The 25,452-nt window shown below is 41.2% G+C and overlaps 1 protein-coding gene across 2 annotated transcripts in view; it reads left to right on the top strand.

Moving 5' to 3' along the window:
- CELF2 (CUGBP Elav-like family member 2) overlaps positions 1–25,452 on the top strand; it is a 452,584-nt gene that overhangs the window by 59,926 nt on the left and 367,206 nt on the right. The window contains exon 2 of one of the 2 annotated variants that reach the window (XM_038740993.1): positions 11,391–11,426. In XM_038740993.1, the coding sequence (XP_038596921.1) occupies positions 11,391–11,426 (36 nt within the window). Of the gene's footprint in view, positions 1–11,390; positions 11,427–25,452 lie in introns of those variants that run through there. The other variant, XM_038741000.1, reaches the window with a different exon arrangement.

The raw sequence follows: 25,452 nt of genomic DNA, 5'->3' as shown, positions 1-25,452 counted from the left end.
AATGGACTTTCATGTGTTCTTTTTCTCCTTTAAAAAAAATGTTTTCAAATGCTGAATGCAGCCCTAGAGCATTTAAAGCAATGAAACCTTCAATTTGTTTCAATAATTCCTATACAGCTATATGAGGTGAGAAAGGTTAATGATAGAATTTTTATAGTATGTTCTATTGACTATAAATGGCAGATCTGACAGTTAAAATGAAAATTGTTCCAGAAGAAACTTTAGTCAAACTAATTATTTGAGATGTTATAAGGATGTATAATTATATTCTTCACCTTTAAAAAAAAGTTTTATTACAAATGTGCTTTTAAAGAACAAGTAGAGAAATAAAAGCTGTAATTGTTCTTAATTATAGCTAACTGTAATTGCACTCAATTGCAATATGCTGAATATCACCAATGGCTAAAAAATCCTGGCATACATACAGTTCACATGCATTCATGAAATGAGGTATAGTTTTATGAATATTCTGTTATCTGTAATTTAGCTCTTTTACTTCAGAGGACCTGTGTTCTAATTTCAGCTCCGCCACTTGCCTGCTGAAGTCACCTAACTTCTTTATGCTTCAGTTTCCTCATCTATAAAATGGAGGTTCAATACTTGTTCTCCCTCCTAATTAGACTGCAACAACTGTGAAGGAAAAGAACTTTAACCTGTCTTGTTTACCCTGTATCTATTCCAGAGCACAATGCAGAGAAGCGGCTTGGCCTAGTGGCAAGAGCTCAGGCTTGGTAATCAGAGGACCTGAGTTCTAATCCCTGCTCCGTCGCTTGTATGCTGAGTGACCTTGGGCAAGTCACTTAACTTCTCTGTGCCTCAGTTACCTTATCTGTAAAATGGGGATTATGACTGTGAGGCCCATGTGGAACAACCTGATTACATTCTATCTACCCCAGTGCTTAGAACAGGGCTTGGGCACATAGTAAGCACTCAAAAATACCATAATAATTATTATTATTGTTATTAATGCAGTTTGGCACACAGCAAGCACTTGACAAAAATTATTAATATTATTATTATTCCATTACTATTGATTTAATCTAGATCTTTTCCAGTTACTGTAGAGATTTAATTGTCCTATTTGGATGAGCATGGCACAGAAGGCTTTGTCGAAGGTTAGTGCAAAATTTTCTCACAGAGAGGAAACATTCAAGGTTGTTAGATTAACAAAGAAAGAACTGGACATGCCTCACCATCGTTGGATACTTAAGTCCTTGTTCTCGAAAGTAGTGATCGATGCTGAATGTTCCCAATGACTTCCAAAGACTCAGAGGATTTCTAAATGTTAAAATCCCAGCACCATCCCTCTCAGGTGACCTTTGAAGCAACTTGATTTTCACATGGGAGAACATTTCTCCACATCATCCTTAATTGTCTCCCACACCACCTCACCTCCTTTAAGTCCCCCTGGCCCAGAGCCCCCAATTGGAATCTCACCCTGGCCCAAGGGCAAGCTGTTGATAATAGTAAAAACCGTAATGATGAACTAGCACTGAAAAAAACCTGTGTTTTTCTTTATGAACACAAATTGTATACCCAAACATGGTGCTAAATGTTGGTGTAGATACATGATCCACACAGGGCTCACAGGCTAAGAGGCAGGGAGAACACTTATCCCCATTTTACAGATGAAGAAACTGAAGCACAGAGGTTAAATGATTTACCCGAGGCTATCCAACTGGTAAATTGTGAAGCAGTGGCTAGAAATTGAGTTTTCTGACTCACAGACCCATGAGCTTTCCATAACTAGCCTAGCCTTGTGTGGTTTAGACCCAAATCGATTTATCTTTTTTGGCTGAATCCTCAAAACTTTAATGAAAGGGGCAGGTCTGTGAACTCAGTGCCTCATCATTCCAGACAAGAAGCTCTTGAGTTCTGGCACGTTGGAGAAGGGAACTGGTGTGTTAAAGGGGAGAGAAGAACAAGAAGATCGAGAAGAACTGAAGTCCAAGAGCTGCAGTGTTGAAATCTCCTCAATCAGCTCCAACTCTTGGCAATTTAGTGGGTACTACTCTCCTTTGGACTCCCACACTTGAGCTTACTAGGGTTGATTTTTTAGGCAGCCGCAGGTACAACCTTACAGAAAGACTCTGTTTTACAGACTCGTGCCTTTACCACTGCTATATTATACCTTTGCTGCTACTACCTTGACCCAAGCACTTATCTTACCCTGCCTGGACTACTGCATCAGTCTCCTTGCTTACCTCTCTGCCTCCTGTCTCTCCCAACTCCAGGCCATACTTCACTCTATTGCCCAGATCATTTTTCTAAAAAAATGTTCAGTCCATGTTTCTCCACTCCTGAAGAACCTCCAATGGTTGCTCATCCACCTCCACATCGAACAGAAACTCCTTATCATTGAATTCAAAGCACTCAATCAGCTTGCCAGCTCATATCTTACCTCACTGATTTCCTAATACAACTCAGCATGCTCACTTTGCTCGTCTAATGCCAACCTGCTGACCTTCATTTATCTCATCTATCTTGTTGTTGACCCTTCCCCCCATCCTGTCACTGGCCTGAAAATCCCCTCCCCCATCATATGCGACAGATGCCCCCCTCACCATCTACAAAGCCTTAGTAAAATCACATCTCTTTCAAGAGGTCTTCCCCAACTAAGCCCACATTTCCCCAATCCCCTCTTCCTTCTGTGTCACCCTTGCACTTGGATTCTATCCTTTGTTCACCCCACCCTCAGCCCCACAGCACTTATGTACATATCCCTAATTTATTTTAATGTTTGTCTTCCAGTCTAGATTGTAAGTTCCTTGAGGAGGGAAGATGTCAGCCAACTCTGTTATACTGCTCTCTCCCAAGTGCTTAGGATTGACTGATTTATCCCAGTGAAAGACTATCCCTTCATAATTCCAGAAAGAATGTGATTTAATTGTTCTCCTTGAGCCCACTGTTGGGTAGGGACCATCTCTATATGTTGCCAACTTGTACTTCCCAAGCGCTTAGTACAGTGCTCTGCACACAGTAAGCACTCAATAAATGCGATTGATTGATTGATTGATTTAAAAGATGAAAAGAGGGTACCGAAATCAAGAGACTGCATTCCTCCACCCCCCATGTTTATATAAACAATAGTTACATTGAACTCTCACCTGCTGGACTCCAAAGACAGCCTGGGTTTGGGGAAGTCCTGCAGGATATGATGAGTGGTGTGACTGCTGTTTGTGTGGCTGCTGTTGTTTTGTGGCAGTTGTTTGTGTATTAGTCTTCAGAAAAGTTCCTACAATTTAGCTCATAGAATGGGTTTGCTGTCCTCAGTGTCCACATGCAGCAATTGACTGTCATGTAATAAAATATTATTTCTGGGCAACGTTTGTAATTACATTTAATAATCAGCTCTCACAGTCCAATAATATTAAGCGGAGGAGTCTCTTTAACAAACTATGATAAATAGCTCTGTGCAGAACTGTTGTACTTGAAGAAGCTTTATAGCTCTCTCTCTAAGATTTGTCACCTTAATGCAGTCTCAAAAAAAAAAGAAGTCTCCTAAGCTTTTCTGTATGCTGTGGCTGATTTTTTTTTTCTTCCTGTCTGGGAACATAGCTTGGTAAATGAAACTTAATGTGCCATTTCCAGGCACAGTGACACTCCTCCAGGGCTGGTTACATTTGCCATTGCTAAAGTCTAAATAAGTGAGTTTTAATGAGCAGGAATGCTTGCTAATGACTGATTCAGGTACTTAGTAATCCTTGTTATTTAAGTGTGGTAGAATCACAGAGCATAAACGCTATGATGATTAATAGATATTCCCGAGCACATATTGAAATGTACTGGTTCCGTTAATGGCTCTGGCTATTTTAAGAACGGACTCTCCTGATAGATGGAGCCTCTAGCTGAGCTGCGTGTCAGGATGACATTTATGATGAAAAAAACCCCAAAATCCCCAAACAGCATTTCTAAATTACTGAAAGGACAACAATCCGAGTTAGGTATCAAGTCTCTCTGTGAGCAAGAGCTGAGTTGGTGTTTTGCGGGTTTGATTATCAGATGTCTCTGATAGACTCATTTCTAAAGCTTCTTGAGTACTGGGGTGCAGACAGAGGCATGAATTAGTGCCTGTTTTGTAGGAGTAGCTGAAAGCCAGGCAATGGTTTGCTAAAATAACACTGTGTTGGAATAAAAATCATACAGCAAACAAGAAACTCTAGAATGACCTGGAAGCCAGCTGGGCACATTTAGCCAATCAGAGGTAGAAGCCAGAAATGGTGGGAGGGGTGAGAAGGTGCCTTGGAATGTCTGTGAACTGGACTTTGAGAGTGTTACTCTGGGCCAGGGAACACTGAGTCAAAAATTGGCTTTAAAACTCTGACATGGTCCGCCATGGAAAATGTTGAACACTCAGCTGAGCCAGGGAGTTTTCAGTTGGGGCTTGGGTGGTCCAGATGGTCTGTCAGGCTACTCGACTGGCCAGATGGCAGTTGGATGGGTTCTATATCGACAAATACATTTCTTTAATAGGATGGCTTAAAGTGAAATATCAAGAGCGGCAAATATTTTGGGAAAAGTGTGTGCTTGGAATTGGTTCGTATGTGAAGCTAGAGTCATAGCTCACTTGAATATTCCTGATAAGAAGTGCCACTTGGAGTCTATCATAAGAATGTTGTTCTGATGGGAAAAATTGGTGACAGGACATTTAGAATACAATCCCTCCCTTCCAGCCAGACGTTGTATCATGATTCCATGCTCTTTCAACTAGGAACACTGCCTCCCAGAGTGACTTCTTAATTGTATTTGAATAGAATCATAATCACCCTCTGCCAAAGCCATTCATTTTCATCAATCAGAGACCTTCAGACATTGGCATTATTGACTGCTTTACAGTGTGTTGTAACCTATCACACAATGTGTGGGTTGACTGCTTTGAAGAAACTTAGGGAACTGTGATGCTGAAAGTTTCTGCACTCTTCTGAATTCCCATGATGCATCCCTGCTGTGTAGGGAGATTCCAGTATATTTTTCTTTAACTATCTACTGAAAGTTTACCAAGTGTCCCTAGAACTGTACTAAGTGCTTGAAAAAGTAAAAAATAAATAAATGATGCATTTACTGATGTATCCCTAAGAAGTAAAGGATGTGCTCCTTGCCCTCAAGAAACTTGCAATCTAATAGGGAAAACTGACACAGTTGTTTGCTCTGTTGGAGCAAAATGAGATTAAGATGGAGTGAATAAATGTGTTCTATATGCCCCCTCTTGACTGTAAGCTCTTTGTGGAGAGGGATTGTATCTGTCAACTGTATTGTACCATACTCTCCCAAGCACTAGGGACAGAGTCCTACACACTAAGTGCTCAATAAGTGCCATTGATTAATTATATTGTAGAGTGCATAAAGCGACATGTACATAAATGTTTCAGGTGGCTGAGGTGGTTAATTGGGAGGGTCCTGGGAAGAAGAAAATTAATTATGGAGGGCTTTAAAGTGGGGAGCTAATGCAGCTCTCAACCTATAGTAAATGTTGAATCAATATCATTATTATTATTATTGTTGTTATTGTGCAGCCTTTTCTCTTTGATTTTCATGACCTAATTTTATGGACTGAGGAGGGGTGGGGGGGAGAGAGAGAGAGAGGAGATGCAAGAGTTAATAGCAGAGAAATGGGAAGGGCCAAAAGGAGACTGAATGAAGAGAAGTGGGGGAAAAGGGAAACAATGAAGTTACTTAGTCATGATATTCATTAAGCACTTTCTTTGTACCAAGCACTGTGCTAAGTGCTGGGATAGAAACAAACACAGCAGATCAGGCCCAGTCCCTGTCCCACATGGGGCTCACAGTCTAGATGTAGGCTGTGTGGTGGGGAAGAGGGGAAGGACAAGATTATCATAGAGTGCATAATGTTCCAGTGGTGATGCAGTGAGTTTTAAAAGGCTTCTGAATTCCTCCAAGCTAAGCTACTCCATAGAACGAGAATGTAATGGTCCTGAAGAAATATAGATTAGTAACCATACATGCTCACTTACGAGTCTTCTGGTCCATGTTTATTGTAGACTTATTGGCTTGGGGACCCACAATTCAACAAATCTGGCAACAGAAAACGCTTTTACTTGGAATAATGCTTCTTGACTATGGTGCTCTAACCCTAAATTAACAATGTGGAAAGGCTCATTCTTATCCCTTGCATTTAAGTCATTCCAAGGGCAGGTAATAAAAATGCAATGTATTTAACTCTTCTATTGATTCTTTACCAGTTTGGAGAGATTCAAGAGATATTTGTCCTAGGTTGGGGGCAATAACCTAAGGCTTAAAATATTAATTTTGCCAGCAGGAAATTATCATGTCAGCTCCTTTCCTCTTGTTTTATTGTTAGCTGATTTTGGAAAGTGGCAGTCTGTGCAGAAATAGATTGTGTGAATTTACTTCCACACTTCCAAAAAAAGAGCTCTTGACATAGCGAAGTGATGTCAGAGGAGAGGCCACCCTGGGGTGAGAAGACCCTTTTTCCCAGACTTTAATTGATAAAAGTTTGTATGACTGTGACATAGTGTACCTGCCGTTTCCACTCTTTAAAGGTGCCCTTTTTTAAAGGATTATCAAAGTACTAATCCAAAAATTGGTGTATAACTCCTCCTGCTTAAGAAACCCCCTGCATTTTTTCTGATTTTTAGAATGTATAGAATACTTTCCATTTTGCAGTGGGCTTTACATTTATTCGTTCTGCCAGTTCCTCACAATAACATCTTGTGAGTCAATGTCATCAATCCATGCTTTCAGCAGAGCTTCTCTTCAAATTTGTTGGGGAAATCTCATCATTGAGTGCAAATATGAGAATCAGCATAGCTTCATGGAAAGAGTGCGGGTCTGGGAATCAGAGTTCTAATAATGGTCCCATCATCTGTCTGCTGTGTGACCTTGGTCATCACTTCTCTGTGCCTCAATTACATCATCTGATAAATGGGGATTCAATATCTGTTCTCTCTCCTACTTAGACCGTGAGTCCCATTTGGGACCTGATTATCTTGTATCTACTTCAGCACTCAGTACAATACTTGACACACGTAAAGCACTTAGTAATAATAATTATTGTATTTAAGTGTGGCTGAAAGGACCAGTGAGCAACCAACAGTCTCTTCTGCACCACAGGCCCCTAAAGAATGTCCTTTGTTGTGTTGATGAATTTGCTTTTCACAATGTTTTCAATTTCACTTCTACTGTCATGCTCTTCCTGAAGCTTGGACAGACACCTTGTTCTACCTGGTGCAGTTCTAGTCTCTGCAGTGTAGAAAGGGCAATGGAACCTAGAAATGGTTCATAGCAGAGCAACAAATATGGTGAGGGATAGGTGGAGAAGCTTCTCGTGAAGTTTGGTTAGGAACAGAATAAGGCAAAGATTTTGAAGGGACACAGTTGTCAGTACAAATATCACAGAGAGTGTGTGCAGGACAAATTTAGAATTGTCATTCATCAAATTGTTCAGCCCAGGACTAGGGGGCATGCACTGAAACTTGAGGGTTTTAGTTTCGAAACAAGCAGAGGAAAAACTTTTTCAAGGAGTGGGTGTTAAGCATATGGAATTCATTACTCCAAGAAGTTGTGCCTGAAGAAAATATCAAAAGGTTCCATCATGGTTTGTAAAATTCTTAGACAAGAGGTCCATAATGGTTTTTTAGAGGAAAATGTTGGGGATTTGAGTAGGTTCGTTTCCAGTCTTGAGGATGAATGTCAAGGAAGGAAACTATCATGGTGCTTCTACAAACATCCTGTGGCAGGTGTCAAAGAGATAGACAACTGGGTTGGGAATGGCTACTGGTCTGACCTAGTAATGTCAGTGCTTATATTAGCTCCCCCAACTATTCAGCCATGTTTGGTTTCATATTTATTGAGCACTTACTGTGTATAAAGCACTGTAGAGAAGCAGGATGGCTTAGTGGGAAGAGCACGAGTTTGGGAGTCAGAGGTCATGGGTTCTAATCCCGGCTCTGCCACTTGTCAGCTGTGTGACTTTGGCCAAGTCACTTAATTTCTCTTTGCCTCAGTTACCTCATCTGTGAAATGGGGATTAAGACTGTGAGCCCTACATGGTTCAACCTGATTACCTTACATCTACCCCAGCGCTTAGAATAGTGCTTGGCACATAGTAAGCGCTTAACAAATACCATCATTATCATTATATTGTACTACTGGGGAGAGTACAATATAACAACAGACACATTTCCTGCCCACAGTGAGCTTACAGTCTAGAGGAGAAGACAGACATTAATAAGTGCCTAGTACAGTGCTCTGCACACAGTAAGTGCTCAATAAATATGATTGAATGAATATGAACCAATAAATAAATGACAGGTATGTACATAAATGCTGTGGGGGCTGAGAGGGGGGATGAATAAAGGGAGCAAGTCAGGGTGATGCAGAAGGGAGTGGGAGAAGAGGAAAGGGGAGCCTAGTCGGGGAAGATCTCTTGGTGGAGATATGCTTCCAATGAGGCTGTGAAGAGGGGGAGGCTTCGAAGCCTTGTCAATCAGTCAGTGGTATCAATACACTAAGTTCTGGCAGAGTGGGTGTTTTCAATCCATGTTTTGGCTGGCACACAGCATCTTAGTTAGGGGATCCTCTGGCAATGTGCATCTGTTTGGAAGGGGAATGACAAAGTGTCAGAAAAATGGTTGGTCGTCCACACCAATTCATCAGACGCTGGGGCTCTACAACGTAAGTTTTCCTTGAGATGGAATTCTGAGAGAATGCATCTCCCACATTATGGGAGAACTGAGTATGCTCAGTTGTAACAATTTAGCTAAGGTTGTGTTTTTCTGTAAATTTGCGATTCTCCTTCTTCTCTCTTTGCTTACAATCCCCTCCACTTCAGCCCACATATTTACCCAGTGAAGCTGAATTGCACTGAATACTGTTTCAAAGTTGGTAGAATGACTGCATTTTAAGGTTAATTGTTTGTGGGTGTGACATTATAAAAAGGAAGAGATGTAAACATTTTCAAATCAATCTATCAATAGTATTTATTAATAATAATTATTATTATGATATTTGTTAAGCATTTATTATGTACCAGGCACTGTATTAAGCGCTGGGGTGGATACAAGCAAATCAGGTTGGACACAGTCCCTGTCCCACATGGGGCTCACAGTCTCAATCCCCGTTTTACAGATGAGGAACCTGAGGCCCAGAGAAGTGAAGTGAGATGCCCAAGGGTTCAAAGCAGACAAATGACAGAGGCAGAATTAGAACCCATGATCTTTACTATATGCAGAGTACTGTTTTAAGCGCTTGGGAGACTAGAGCAGAACTAGTAGGCAATGATCCTTGCCCTCAAGGAATTTACAACCTATGCTGGAGGTGACCTATGCTGAAATAAATTACAGACAGGAGGAAGCAATCACATTTAAAGGTGTTTATGTAAGTGCTGTGGAGAGATAGAGTGAGAAGGTGAGAACTTAAGTGTATAGGTACGCAGTAGTGGAGAAAAACAAGACTAGAGGGGGAGAGATTACTTAGGGAAGACTTCTTGGAAATGATGTTATTATAGTAGGGTTTGTTTGAGGGGTCATGTGACTACAAGTTACAAGAAGAAGCATGGCATAGTGGATAGAGTACAGGCGTGGGAGTCATGAGGTCATGGGTTCTAATCTCAGCTCCGCCACTTGTCAGCTATGTAATCATGGGCAAGTTCACTTCTCTGGGCCTCAGTTACCTCATCTGTAAAATGGGGATTGAGACTGTGAGCCCCATGTGGGACAGGGACTGTGTCCAACCCGATTTGCTTGTATCCACTCCAGTGCTCATTTCAGTGCCTGACACATAGTAAGTGCTTATTAAATACCATAATTATAAATAGTAGATTGTAATCAGTTGTATTTAATGAGTGCTTTCTGTAGGTACAGCACTATACTAAGTGCTTGGAAAAGCACAATATAATAGAATTGGTGGACACATTCTCTGCCCACAAGGAAATTTACAATCTAATAATGATATTAGTAATTGTAGTAGTTGTTGAGCACTTACATTTCAGGCACTATTCTAAGCACTGGGATAGATACAAGATAACCACATCTCACATGGGGCTCAGAGTCTAAGCAGGAAGGAGAACACAGAGAAGTTAAATGGCTTCTTTGAGAAGTAGCATGGCTTAGTGGAAAGAGCATGGACTTGGGAGTCAGAGGACCCGGGTTCTAATCCTGGCTCGGCCACTTGTCAGCTTTGTGACTTTGGGCAAGTCACTTAACTTCTCTGTGCCTCAGTTACCTCATCTGTAAAATGGGGATCAAGACTGTGAGCCCCACATGGGACAACCTGATTACCTTGTATCTACCCCAGCGCTTAGAACCCTGCTAGATACATAGTAAGTGCTTAACAAATGCCATCATTCATTCATTCATTCTCTAGTACATAGTGCAAATAGGGTGACCAGAATAAATAATCGGTAGTAAAGTTGATATCCATATATACGCAGGGACTAAGAATGGGTATAATCAAAAACTACATAGGGGCTAAAATGACAGGAGAAAGTTCCCTCCAGCTGAAAGTTGGCCCAAAGAGGGATGGAGTCACTGCTAGTTATGATTAGGACTACCTCCCCAGCCAAACCAACCTCCCAAGTTACAAATGGGCTTCAGCAGCCAGCATGAACGTCCTAACCAGGAGATACCCGCGGTCTGAAGACACACAACCTCTTCCCTGAGGAGCCAACATGAGCTTTACCCACCCGGCCTTTCAATAACATTCGCCCACTTCACCCCACCCCCATCCCAGGGAGTTCCCCCCGTCCACTGTCCTGCCGAGGAGGAAACCCCAACCAAAGGCTTCAACCTCGACTGCGTCCAGAGTCAAGGTCGTTCTTGTGATACTGAAACCATGATGTTTTCGAGTGTCACTTCGAACCGTACAGCAACCCGCCCCGGTAACCTGATACAAAGTTGGAGTCCTGGAACAGGAAATTGGCAACTCGATTCAGCACAAAATCTAAGTCCTTCTTGGAGGCGGTTTCCTAAGTTGCGTACGACATTAGCCGTTCATGTGAAGAAATCTTCCTTTGTTAGCTGGATACATCAAAGATTACGTGTGCCTTCTTTAATTGGATATCATCCAAAAGGTGTTTTTACTCTCCCTTTTTGTTGTACATATAACAAAGAGAGCCCAAGGGGCTCTCTTTAGACTGAGCTAAATCCCACAGCTAAAAAAAAAAAACAAAAAAAACAGCAGCATTTTTAGAGAAATTTGCTTTGAAACTAAGACTTCATATATTTTATGAAAGCAAACCAGAAGCATGCAGATTTACCGGTAAATTCCCATACAGTTGCATATATACCGTTCAGTTCATGCCCTAAATATCTTACTTGTGGATTATGATGGGGGTAAAGTATGATTTTCTCCCAAGGCTTTTTACTTTACCAAAAGATGCTAATCATTTTTCTCTCCTCCTTCTTTTACAGAGAGACTGCCACAGAGTTATCTGGAGCACTACCAAGGTAAGCAAGCTGTTTTTAACTAAATCTATACATAACTTATAGTACTCACTGGTCTTTTGTGAAGAATGGTGGGGAAACAAATGTCTGCGGATGTTCTCGTATGTGTCTTCTCCTACTCAGATGGATGCAGTTGTATGTTTTGTAAATGTAAACAATGTATGCACCTCAGATGCATCTGGAGATACATAGAATTGTATAACTCAGAGAGTTAAATAATTCAAAGAATGAACAGTACATATATTGGTATTCAATCAAAACTGCTTTACATACATTTGTTCTTTCCTATCTGTTTATTATTGTTATGGTATTGTAGCTATTTATAGGGATTAGAAGATTATTCTGGCTTTTTCCCAAGAAACCTGCATTGTAGTTCAGATGATACCTAAATGTGTTTTTGAATTCTTGCCATAGCTGAAATTGAAGCCTAGTGGTTATATGTCACTGGAACAAAAATCAGATTACACATGCAACATGCAGTAAGTGAGATGTGATCAACAGGAGCAAAATGTCATAGAATCTTCAAGAAAGATTTAGTGATGAAGAAAAATGAGGAGGAATTGAAAGACGGCAGGGAGGATTTTTGAAACGGTCTGTTTGTTTCCCAAGGGTCAAATATAGGGTGTGGCGTGGTATAGAGAGGAAAGATCATGGAGTGGTTAAGATACAGATTCTCAGATTCTCAGTCTACTCTCCATTTCCCTGAGAATCTGTATCTTATCTTCCCCAAGTATTAGGAGAGCTAAACACATTGGTTTGAACAATTTTAATAAAGACAATTTTATATATTGTATCAGGGCTCCAATTGCCAACATTGTTACCAGTGATTCAACATATTTAAATTGTAAGAGGACTTAATTTCCTGGATAATTTCCCAAATAAACCATTCCCACACAACTGTTAGTCTGCAGGTTTAAAAACTGTATTCGTATCCTGTAGGACTCACGTCTGCACCTGATTTGTTTTTAACCTTTCCTCTAGGCTCCGTATAACTTCCACGATAAAGTGTCTGCTGTCCGGTATTAAGGGGGTGGGGTGCAAAAGGGAAAGAAAAAAAAAGGAGAGAGAGAAAGAAATTATGAGTTGTATACCATATGTACCATGTTTGTGGTGAAGAAGTCAAGCCTGAAATAATGGAATGAGGAATGACTTCCAAACTTTTAGGGAACAGCAAATGAGCAGACCACCTACGTTTTGCTCGATGAGATTCACACAGTGCTGTAATCATGTAGATGAAAATTACTCAGATGTCTGAGAAATCTGGTGTGGCACCTTGAATTCTATTAAATAGCATGACATTCTGAATACCAAGCAGGAACTCCATATTCCTTGTGACTCTCCCTTCGTCGAAGCCAGTTCATCAATATAGGAAGGGATGACTATTTTGTTGAGTTGGTGGGGAGAAGTGCGGAAGGTTTTGGTTTTTTTTTTCATTGTTGTTGCTGGTTTTTTTGTGGGGGGAGTAATGGGCCTTGTTATAGTGAGTGTCTATTTCCCTTTGTGCCTATTTGTCATTTCCCATTGAAAACAAATAATATGCCAACAGCACTTTCCTTATTGTGATTCTAATCATTTTATTGTGTGGCAGAAGGGGGATGAGGAGTAACGTGTCAGTTATTTCTCAATTATGTGTCTAACGCAACCAAAGATCCTTGGTCGACTTGCTCAGGGGAAGGTTTGTGGCTGCTATGTCACTTGTATGGTCTAACAGAAAGACCATTTGATTATTTGATGATGGATATTTCACCTGGTGTCCAGAAATGTCTCCTTTGAAAAGGTTTTGTTTGTACAATCTTGTAGAATTCAAATCAGTGGTTTTAGCCCTCAGCCATGCTTAAATTTCTTCCACCTGTCATTTGGTAACTGCATATGAAGCCCAAAATATTTCATTGCTTTTCAAAACAAGGCACTAAAGTTATTTTGTTTGTTCGCTGGTTAATGATTAGTGGTACATGACACTTAAAGCTTTTTATCCTTTTAGTCATAAAAAAACACTTATGCCATGGCATCTCGGGGAAAAATGGAAAAACTCACAATTCAGGCAGCTGCTTGCTAGTGATATGTGACTTAGATGGTGGCATTTTATAGGAGTAGTTTTATGGGGCAGTTTTCATTGGCTCTGGCTCTCTTGAAATTTTGTGAAAGGCCATTAATAAATATTGTATCAGGGTGGAGTATTTCAACTTTAATTGCAGTATGTGGCATTAATTTAAGTTAGTTGGCCACCAGTTGATAATATACTGTGAAAATGTGCAAATCATGGAGCAGTAGATTCTGTTCTGGTAGCTTGAAAGAGCTTTGAAGTTGAAATGAGATATGCGCACGAGGGGTTTGAATAAACACCAGGTTTGTTTTTCATTGCTAATGATAACCTAAATGTGTTTTTTGAATTCTTGCCATAGCTGAAATTAAAGCCAAGTGTAATATGTCACCAGAAAAAATTAAATTATATTAGCCACATGCACTAAGCACTGTAATTGTATTATAAATATTAAAACCAATGATCTTGTCTAGATAAAAACAAATGTTTAAGCTGGCTACATGCACTGACACTAGTCTCCCAGATTTGAAATACCCTGGAGGGGGGATCTACTATTCCATTTCTTTAACCCTGTGAAAAATGAATTTTCCCAATTTTGTATGAAGTCCTTTCATTACTTGCCGCATGTAGAAATGGGCCATTTAAGAAGCCAAACAATGTTGATGTTAAGAAGTGAATCATGAGATTATTTTTAATGGCCGTTAATGTTTCCTTCTGTTCAGGAGAATGCATTTTAATTCAATTACAGTGAAACCCCAATTATCCCAATGGAATGGAGATACTGAATTAATTAGGGTAAGCAAGGGAGTTTTTAGTTTAAATGATGCCCATCCTGAGACATGACCTCATTTCAGATAACTGAGGGGGGATAAATGAAGTTCAGGTAAACGTGAGGTTTTATGTTTAGAGAATATCAGGTGATGCCTTAGGAAAATAACGGCTAAAAGCATTCACCAGCAATACTCTCTGGGGAATGCAGTACATAATGAAACTGATTGCCTTCCGGAAAGCCATCCGAAATAGTTGGGGGGAAGATTTTTTAAAACTCCATGACCATGCCCAATGGGACTCTTACTGATATGAGCCATTAGCAGCCTTTAGCAGTCTTCACTCATGAGATACAACTCCTTATAGCCAACTATGGGTTTAAGACTGTCTGATAGGGCGGATAGTTCTGCTCTTCTAACACTTCCTCCTTATTCTCCTCTTCCTTAGCCTGCTCTCCTTGCCCCATCTCCTTTTCTATCCTCTTCTCTCCATCCCACCCCACCCTCCACCCCTCAAATGTGGGTTTGTTTGGAGCCACTGAAACTACTGGTGACTAGATTTGACACGCCTTTCTGTTATCAGCAGAAACACTGAGTGCTCACTATGTGCAGAGCACTCTATGAGGTGCTAAGGAACGTAAACTAGGGGGGAATACCACCTCAGAGAGCTTAGAACTTTTGGAGGTCATAGATGAAGAAGAGAACTGGGGCAAATGTATAAGGTCCCAGAAACACTTGGTATTATTCTCATTGGAAAGGCCGCCTTTAGCCCTGCTCCATGTGAACAGTTTGATTTTCCCCCCTAACATTATTTAAGTGACCTGGATCTCTAGTCTGCTGTACTCTTAACCAGCTAAAGCTTCCAAGGGTTGTACAATTAGAAAATTCTAGATGGTGTGTTTTTTCATCATTTTGGTGATGCTATTCCTCGTGGGAATCAATTGTCTGCCTCGAAGAAAAACTGCTGTAAACTCAAGTACATAGATCAGCTAAAAATGCACAATTTCCTGGATATAGTGTAGAGCGAAATGTGTGGTAATAGTAGCCACACCCTGAAGTGCAAATGCAAATTTGCTTCATTATGCAGTCACCAAAATCAACCATAGAGTTATATTACTAATCTGTTTTTATAATAATGATGGTATTTTGGTGTTCGTTAAGTGCTTAGTATGTGCCAAGCACTGTTCTAGGTGCTGGGGGAGATACCAGGTAATCAGGTTGTCCCACGTGGTACTCACGGTCTTAATCCCCATTTCACAGATGAGGCACCTGAAGCACAGAGAAGTTAAGTGACTTGCTCAAAGTCACACAGCTGACAAGTGGTGGAGCCGGAATTAGAACCCATGACCACTGACTCCCAAGCCTGTGCTCTTTCCACTGAGCCATGCTGCTTTTATGTAGATGTAGGACAAAAATGTGTCATTTCCAAAAATATTATCTTATATATATATATATATATATGTGTGTGTATATATCAGTTCTTCCATCAACCACTAGGTTTCCTGCACTGTAGTGTATTTCCTCCCAGCACTTAGTAAAGTACTTTGGACAGAGTAAGTGCTAATAAGCACTATAAATACTTTAGGGTGGGGCGGACATACATTTTGGCTGGTAGTACTTCCTTAACAGCTGGGCCAGACTACCCAGGTTCCAAGGGTTTTCAGGGAAATGTAGGTTTTGAATTGCTCCCAGAGAGGAGAGGTTTCTAGTTGATCCATTTATGGAGCATTAGATTACTCCCCTGAAGGCAATGAAAAGGCTATAAAGGGGGAATTGCTGAAACCTCATACTTGCAAGCAAAGGATGCCTATGGCTACAAGGCATACCAGGCTCAGATTGTTAGTTTCACTACTCTATAGGGGCCGAGTGGGAAGTGAGAGGAAGAGAAGATGAGAAGAGGAAGGGCTCTCAGAACAGCCGGCGATATCAGAAAAGAACCAGGGAAGACAAGGCCTGGGGAATAAGGTAGGACTTCTGGGTAGAGGATCACTCTCTATATTCGTCAGTCAGCCATATTTATTAAGCGCTTACTGTGTGCAGAGCACTGTACTAAGTGCTTGGGAGAGTACAGTATAACAATAAACAGATACATTCTTTGTCCAGCTTTTCCCTGGTATTTGCTAAGGTGCCTTAGGACTGTCCCAGGAAGATAACATGGTACGTTTCCTGGACCCTAGTGTCTTTAGCATGCCCCGACACCCCACCCCCATCTATTACCCAGACCCTTCAACTTCAGTTAGACTGTTGCTCCCAACCTCCTGCCTTTCAGTGAGGAGGCCAATTTGCTTGGTGGCCAAAGCCATAGCTGCCCTGAAATAATACAGGTTTGTTGCCTGGCCGTTGACCATGAAGCAGACCGTGAGCTCGTTGTGGGCAGGGACTGTGTCTGTTATATTGTACTCTTCCAAGCACTTAGTACCGTGCTGTACAACCAGAAAGTGCTCAGTAGATATGAAGGACTGACCGACTCCTCACTTACAGTGGCGATCGGAACTTTGCTGTTGAAGGAAGCAGCTTGGGAGGCTAGAAGGAGGAGATGGGCTGATGTGGTTGGAGACCAATAAAGGAAGTTAAGAGCTTGGCCGAGCTTTTAAATAGTGATATGTGGTGAACCTGGGCTTTCTTCCACCATTTGGCTCCAAAATCCCTAAAGATCACTGTTACGGAAGGATTACGTTGGAAATGTTTGGGCACTGCGATGAGTAAAGTCACATGGAAGAAGAGTGTTTTGTTCCCAGTGAGGTTTACTATACACTCGTTTGTAATAAAAAGTGCTTCTTTGGGCAGACACACCATACAGGTGTTATAAGTACCTGGGGCAGACAATGGCTGATCAAGAGATTAGTTTACCTCTTAGAAAATGGCACCATTTGCTCTGACCTAGACATGCTGCACTGATGTTTGGTATTCATTTACTGTAGAATTCACTAGATTCAGAAGATTTAACAGTTCAATCTTGCATTTGTCTTTCTTATTTACTTGGCAAATAAATATTTCTCATCAAATTTATAGACAGTTCACAGGATGGAAGGGATGATGTGTTGATTTCCCAGAAGATCGTCCTTGAGTTGGAAAAATATTTTCTTACCTGTGCATACAGGGAGCTTTGTAAAACTTCAATATATTGTTTATCATTTAAACTCCTCTTCGTCTTTGAAGTGGAAATTCAGGAGTGTTAAAATGTCTGGAAAAAAAACGACACACTTTACGTTCTAGTCTAATTTTTAAAATCAACCAAATTTAGTAGTCATTTCACACAGGATTATTGGATGAAACCATCCTCCTCTAGGAGTTTTATCTTCATGGAATAATGAAGGTCGTTTAGCTTATGCTGATTTTAATTGCTGCTTAAGAAAGCTGAGAGTAGATTTTTCTTCAAATTTTGCATTACAGTTTTTCTCATACAACAAAGATGCCATTTTATTTTTCTACCAGCAGCCAGACAATTGTTCCCCTAAGTTAAATTGTATGTACTGTACACTGTAGCATTTGAAGATAGCTTTCTCTTGTTGCTGTTGCTGTTTATTTTTTTTCCAGATATGAGCCTTGAGCGGTGACCAGCACCAAATAAAAAATGCTAAATTTCACAATAAAGAAACCAAGCTGGTTAAATGCCTCTTGAAAGAAAGATGTTAGAAATCTGTGCCCAGGCAAATGTGATAGGGCAAGTAGGTTTTAATTATCAAGGGAATAAAGTTACATTACTCTCTGCTGATGATTTTTTTAAATTGTGTCAATTTTTTTTAAATATTAAATCACTCATCTTATTTGGAAACCTTAAAATTAAGACTCTTCAGAGGGGGCAATACTGTATATTAATGTCTTCTGTCTAACACACATTTTTGTTTTTTCATTCACCCCCAAATTAGTTATCCAGAAATATTCCTCGGTAATACAGAGTCACGGGCCCACAGTGACCAAATCAAATTACACTTGTTTTCATAACACAGTTTGCTGACACATGTAACAGCATATCAAAAGGAAGCTTTTCACAAGAAAAACTTTAGAATATTCTTAGGTTGCTCATTGCCTGACCTATTTAGAGCACTCAAAATCTTCTTGTAGACTGCATAATTAAATTTTAAATGGAATATGATAAAGAAATTATATTGGATCTCTCTAGAGATTTGAATACCCTATTTGGATCTTTACAAGAGTGTAGCAAAGGCATACTTTAAAATTTAATAAAGGTCTGGCCTAAATTTTTCCTTTTAGATTTTCCATAGCTGCTGTGTAAACCAAAGCTGTGTTGCAGTTTTATATTATCTATAACCGTTACCTGAAATAACGGATCAAAATAAAATTTTTAAAAGCACATTTAGCAAGATTTGAAAAATCAATTATTTAAGCATGATACCTTTGCTGTAGCTGTTGAACTCAGCTTGTATATAAAGCCTGCCACTGCCTGAATTTGTAACTGGAGAGAATTAGAGCTTGTTTTTCACCGTTTGTGACTGCATTCATCTCCTTGGAGTTTATATAGCAGAAAGTGAAGAAAGCAGTTTGTGAGTTGTAATTTTGCAATTAAAACTCCTTATTTGTAAAGTTGCACTTCATGAGTGGATTTTTAAAAAGACAGAGCAGCCAATGACAGCATAAAGGCCTGAGCCTCCGTGAGTCCACTCCAAGCTCCTTTTTTTAATGGTAATTGTTAAGCATTTATTATGGGTTAAGGCACTGTGCTATGTGCTGGAGTAGATTCAAGATGATCAGGTTGGACACAGTCCGTTCCACACAAGGCTTACAATCTTAATCCCGGTTTTACTGATGAGGTAACTGAGGCACAGAGAAGTTAAGTGACTTAATGATAACTGTGGTATTTGTTAAGCGCTTACTATATGCCAAGCACTGTACTAAGCTCTGGGATAAGTACAAGATAATCAGGTCCCATATTGGGCTCACAGTCTAAGTAGGACAAAGAACAGCTATTGAATCCCCATTTTGCAGATGTGAGAACTGAAGCACAGAGAAGTAAAGAAAATTTCCCAGTTACACAGCAGGCAAGTGGCAGAGCCAAGATTAGAACCCAGGTCCTCTGATTCCCAGGCCCGTGCTTCTTCCACTAGGCAACACTGCCCAAGGTCACACTGCAGTGTCTTAGGTACCTAAATGTGTTTCAGAACCTTCCATTTTTCCTCTTCCTTTTATATTTAAAGGGGTATTGTCTAGGTTCAGCTAATATTCTCAATATTCTCAGCAATTTCCTTATATTTTCGTAATAGCCCATTGTAGTAAATCCAGTGAAATGACCGTGCTTCTTCACCTGAGGTTAGGAAGCAGTAGAGTGAAATTGGGATAGAAGTAGATAGAGACAGGGATCATTCCTTTGGTTGCAAGTGTTTACTGAGTGCTTGTTCTCTTTATAGCACTGTACAAAGTTCTTGGGAGAGTACAGTGGAGTTGGGCACCATCCCTGCCCCCACCATTCAGCCACATACATATGAAAAAAGATGTCCACACCTAGAAGCAAGGACTACTCAGCTCAGCAGATATCCTCAGTGTATAGTGGAGCAGCAGGAACAGAGTCAATCTATCGTATTTGAGTATTTACTGTGTTCAGATCACTGTACTAAGCACTTGGAAAAGTACAATCTAACAATATAACAGCAACATTTCCTGCCCAGTGAGCTTACAGTCTAGAGGGGGAGACAGACGTTAATATAAATAAATTATGGATATGTACATAAGTGTGGGGCCAAGGCTGGTGGGGGTGGGGGGCAGTGAATAAAGGGAGCAAATCAGTGATAAGCAGAAGGGAGTGGAAGAAAAGGAAACAGGCTTAGGGGAGGCTTCTTGGAAGAGATGTGCCTTCAATAAGGTTTTGAAGGTAGGGAGAGTGATTGTCCGAAATGAAGAGGATAGAAGAATAAGATAGAAGATAAATAGTCACCACCACATCTATTCACTCCTTGAAGGTTCCACAGGGCAACCTGCCATGGTGCCTGTAAGAGCCAGAGGAGATTAGGATCCCGTGAAGTTTTTAGCAGTGTGGCCTAATGGATACAGCACGGGCTGGGAATCAGAAGGAACTGTGTTCTTTTCCCGGCTCTGCCACATACCTGCTGTGTGACCTCGGGCAAGTCAGTGCCTCAGTTACCTCATCTGTAAAATAGGGATTAAAACTGTGAGCCCCTCTTGAGACAGGGACTGTGTCCAATCCAATTTGCTTGTTTCCACCCCCAGGGCTTACTACAATGCCTAGAATACAGTAAGCCCGTAACAAATACTACAAATATTATAGTGAGAAGTAGTAGTAGTAGTGTTACCATCTTTCGCCTTGTTGTGCCATGTCTCGCCTGGCGTGTTGTCATTATCCAGGCTGCTGTGGCTGAAAGCTGGAGGGAGAGCCAAATGCATTATCCCCTGGGTGAGGTACCTGGGTAATCCTCCAAGGGGCTTCCCCAGAGAGGGAGCTCTTCCAGCACTTAGAGCAGTGTTTGGCACATAGTAAGCACTTAACAAATACCATCATTATTATTGTCATGAGGCGTGGAAGAGAATGGGCATGTCAATTCCATGTCAACACAGATATGCCTCTGGAGACAGTGGCCCTATTCCATTTCTGGGCACAGTGGAGTTTACCATCCAGAATGATGGATGAGCTTCAGTCCTGGTGCACTTTTCTTTATGGTAATTGTTAAGCACTTAGTATATGCCAAGCACTGTACTAAGCACTGGGGTAGATACAAGCTAACCAAGTTGGATACAGTCCCTGTCCCACATGGGGTTCGCAGTCTTAATCCCCATTGTACCGATAAGGTAACTGAGGCCCAGAGAAGTTAAGTGGTTTGCCCAAGGTCACACAGCAGACAAGTGGCAGAGCCTGAATTAGGATCCAGGTCCTTCTGGCTCCTAGGCACGAGCTCTATCCACTAGGCAATGCTGCTTTAGTGGCATACTGCCCAAGGTGTGTGTGGGGAAGAGTGGGGGCATATGGCATGGCACCTCTGGAGCGTGTTCCTGGGCTGAGCTCTCTCTAAAAGATCATCTTGAGCATTTTTTGTTATTGAAGACTTCAGGACTGAGAAGCTATGCAAAGGGACTGATTATTGTGGTTGTGAATTGCCCAACTACGACTCACCCTCTCCTATCCCTGCCAGATGAGTCCCCCTGGATCCCAGCATGCACCAAGCAAGGAGGTGACCAGGTTGTGATATGCACGTGGAAAAATTCATGTGGGAAAGGCATTTCTGCCTCACTGAAGCAATCTCTGATGAACCCTACACCTAGACCATTATAGTCCCTGTTTAGTGTTTACCAAAGTCTTTTGTTTGTTGGTTTTGAGTCCTCAAGCCATAATAGTTATTTTGAATTTCCTACCTCCCCAAAGAGTGTGGAAATAGATAAAATCTACTTTCATTTACAATTTTTTTTTACAAAGCATGCAATCCTTTCTGTTCCGATTAGGTTTTATAAATGTTTCTATTACGTTTCCTCCTGGCAAATAAACAGATTTCCTTTTGGGCCTGAATACTTTAATGTCTCTTATTGGAAAAATAAAAAAAAAAGCAGGATGCTTAAACAGCCCCCCAAAAACACATTAAAATCAAATTGAAGCACTGACACCAGTCAACAATGAAAATAAATTTACCATTATGCCTGACTATTCATCCTTAACCCTCAACTTGTCTTACTTTGGGGGGTATCTAGAGTTGCTCTGACTAATAACACTGAACTGAATAAAAGATTCTAGTCGAAAACTCAGAATGGAAGCACCGCTAAATGTTAAACAAATTGAAAGGGTTCTGCACACCAGAGCCATGCAACACCTACCTCAGAAATGTGATCTTACTCAGCAGGAGACACAGACATCCCAGAATCAACTTCAGGGATGATACTTAATGACCTAATACCTACATAATACCTCAGATCACGGTTTGGTACCAAGCCAGCCTTATGTACTCTGCAAAAGCCACGCTGTGTCCGAAATCTGAGATTAAAGATACAGCAAGAGGTTATAATGAAAATGGTGCCCGATAGTTCTGAATAAAGCCTCTGGGTTTTATTTGTTAACCGGTTCTAGTCTTTCTGTAATGTTTGCCAGAGAGAGAGAAAAGAAAGGCCTAGAGGTGAACTCACTGTTGTGGTTGTTATTACTTTGGTTATTGCTGTTGTTATTGTTGCAGAATTTAATATTTTTACTCTGCTAGTAATGCGTGTAGTCTTTGTTCAAGGAGATCACAGGCCACACTAGGCATAGTGGGAGTTGGAAAGGCATGATGGACAGACACAGAAGGGACAGAACTTATTGTTGTCTGGCAGCTTTTGTCAAACCAGGATGCCATGACCCTTCAGGGTAACGTTTCTAGGAGAACCAACTCCTTAAGAGGGTGGGTTGAAGTTGCTTTCAAGTATTTGCTCCATTGTCATTGTTCCTCCAGAAAAGGCAAACTGGTTTCTGCAAGATTGGTAGTCAGGCCCTGTCTAGAGGTCAAGACTGTGGATGAGATTCTCTGGCGAGGGAAATTTGGGCCTAATAGGGATTGGCTGAGAAGCCCTCCTCAGCTGTCCATAAAGAGTAAGGTCACCCGGGATTCAATTGGGGAAGCAAATGTGCCATTGGGCTGGGCTTTTTGTTGGAAAAAAAAAAAAAAGCAACCCAAAAAGCAGAATGAATTAAAGCCAAAATTGAATGTGACACTGTATCAATCCATTTCCTGTCCCAGCTCTAATGCCATCCAAACACAGTGAAATGAAAGTTTCCCATGAAGGGCAAGAGTGGATTTTGTTGGACAGCTTTTATTAAAATACTTCCAGGAAAATGAGCAAGAAACGGAGGCTCCTTGATGGTTTATTGACAGCAGCATGTCCTTTTTCACTGAATGGCAAACCTTGGAAACAGATGAAGTAGGAAAAGATTTAATTTTGTTTTTAATTTGTGCTGCCATTTCCAGCTGAGGAACTGCAGATATTTGTCATAGGGATAATGGGGCACCGAGGAGGAATGCAGAACTAGAAGTCAGACAAGGTTGAATAAGCCTTTCGGCCTTCAGATTGGGGTCACAAGCCAGTATTGGGCCATATGTTTGGCAGCCCTCAACTGTCTGTTCAACTTTCCCATAGGTCAGGGTACTGGGTGCTTCACTTTCTCCAATGTATACTTCTGGTGTAGACATTTTCTCCCTCTTTCTCCCTTCCTCCCTCCCCGCCACCACTTTTTCTCTTTCTCTCTCTCTCTCTCCCTCTCTCTCTCTCTCTCTCTCTCTCTCATCATTTATATACAGTAATAAAGCACCTGGGCTATGGAATCTCTGTGACTAGAATGAGAAGGACTAAGAAGAGGAAAGCATGATATGAGAAGTTTCATGTTGGACATTCTGACATTTTCATTTAAATACTACCCTTACAGCAGACCGTTTGATTAGGTTAGACCCGTTCAATGCTGCCACCCTTTTGACTATTTCAGTCACCTAAATGTGGTTCTTGAGAAACTTATGTGTCTTGGGGCAAAGCGACCTAGTGACATCAGTCGGCATGGCCTAGTGAAAAGAGCACAGGCCTGGGAGTTGGAGGACTGGGTTTGAGTGCTGGTTGTGCATCTCAGTTTTCTAATCTCAATCAATCAATCAATCAATTGTATTTATTGAGCGCTTACTGTGTGCAGAGCACTGTACTAAGCGCTTGGGAAGTACAAGTTGGCAACATATAGAGACAGTCCCTACCCAACAGTGGGCTCACAGTCTAAAAGGGGGAGACAGAGAACAAAACCAAACATACTAACAAAATAAAATAAGTAGAATAGATATGTACAAGCAAAATAAATAAATAAATAAATAAATAAATAGAGTAATAAATATGTACAAACATATATACATATATGCAGGTGCTGTGGGGAAGGGAAGGAGGTAAGATGGGGGGATGAGGGGGAGAGGAAGGAAGGGGCTCAGTCTGGGAAGGCCTCCTGGAGGAGGTGAGCTCTCAGTAGGGCCTTGAAGGGAGGAAGAGAGCTAGCTTGGCAGATGGGTAGAGGGAGGGCATTCCAGGCCCGGGGGGATGACGTGGGCTGGGGGTTGATGGCGGGACAGGTGAGAACAAGGTACGGTGAGGAGATTAGCGGCAGAGGAGCGGAGGGTGCGGGGTGGGCTGTAGAAGGAGAGAAGGGAGGTGAGGTAGGAAGGGGCGAGGTGAACGGGGTGTAAATCTGTAAAATGTAGCCTGTTTTCCTTCCTACCTACAACGCAAGCCCCATGAAGGACAGGGACTGTGTCTAACCTGATTATCTCGTACCTACCTCAGCGTTTAGAACAGTGCTTGACACATGTTATGCACTTAATAGATGTAATAGTAACAATAATAATAGGTTCTGGGGGCCTTGGATAATCCACAGGCATTATTTAAAAGTCAGCGTTTATGTCTGAGAATGCAGAGAAAAAAGGGCAGACCCTGGGATTGGAAACCGTCAAAGATTGTTCCTTTTTTTAGCCACTGACACTAGAAAAATGTAAAAACAGACATTCAAATGATCATTTTTCTACCACCAAGATGAGTAGAAGATATGAGATTTTAGTGGAGTTTGTGCTGCTAAGACAGAAAACATATTTTGGAGACCTTGAATCACATGTTAACTGATTGACCAACAAGTTTCATTGTGGCTTAGTGGAAAGAGCATGGGCTTGAAAGTCAGAGGACGTGGGTTCTAATCCTGGCTCTATCACTTGCCTGCTGTGTGACCTTGGGCAAGTCACTTAACTTCTCTGTGCCTCCATTACCTCATCTGTAAAATGGGGATTAAGGCTGTGAGCCCCACATGGGACAACCCGATTACCTTGTATCTACCCCAGAGTTTAGAACAGTGCTTGGCACATAGTAAGCACTTAACAAATACCAAAATTATTATTATTATTATATTAGACCATTCTACTTCCCCTGGCCATATCCCCTCACCCCTCTTCTGCCCCTATTTCCATAGACTCTGGGGAGGATAGGATTTCACAGAGCTGCGCAGCCAGATCAACTAGGCCTTATACATGAAAACATAATCTGGGGAAGAATGCTTTGTCTGCATCACACTGGCTTGCTCCCTTTATTCATCCCCCATCCCAGCCCCACATTTTTTATGTACATAGTAGTAATGTATTTATTTATATTAATGTCTATCTCCCTCTCTGGACTGTAAGCTTACTCTGGGCAGGGAATATGCCTATTATATTGTTATATTATATCCTCCCTTAACTTAGTACAATGCTCTGCATGCAATAAGTGCTCAGTTATTTGATTGATT

This window comes from Tachyglossus aculeatus, assembly GCF_015852505.1.
Source record: "Tachyglossus aculeatus isolate mTacAcu1 chromosome 12 unlocalized genomic scaffold, mTacAcu1.pri SUPER_6_unloc_1, whole genome shotgun sequence".
In the NCBI taxonomy this organism is placed as follows: Eukaryota; Metazoa; Chordata; class Mammalia; order Monotremata; family Tachyglossidae; genus Tachyglossus; species Tachyglossus aculeatus.
This window is presented reverse-complemented; position numbering and strand designations above follow the sequence as displayed.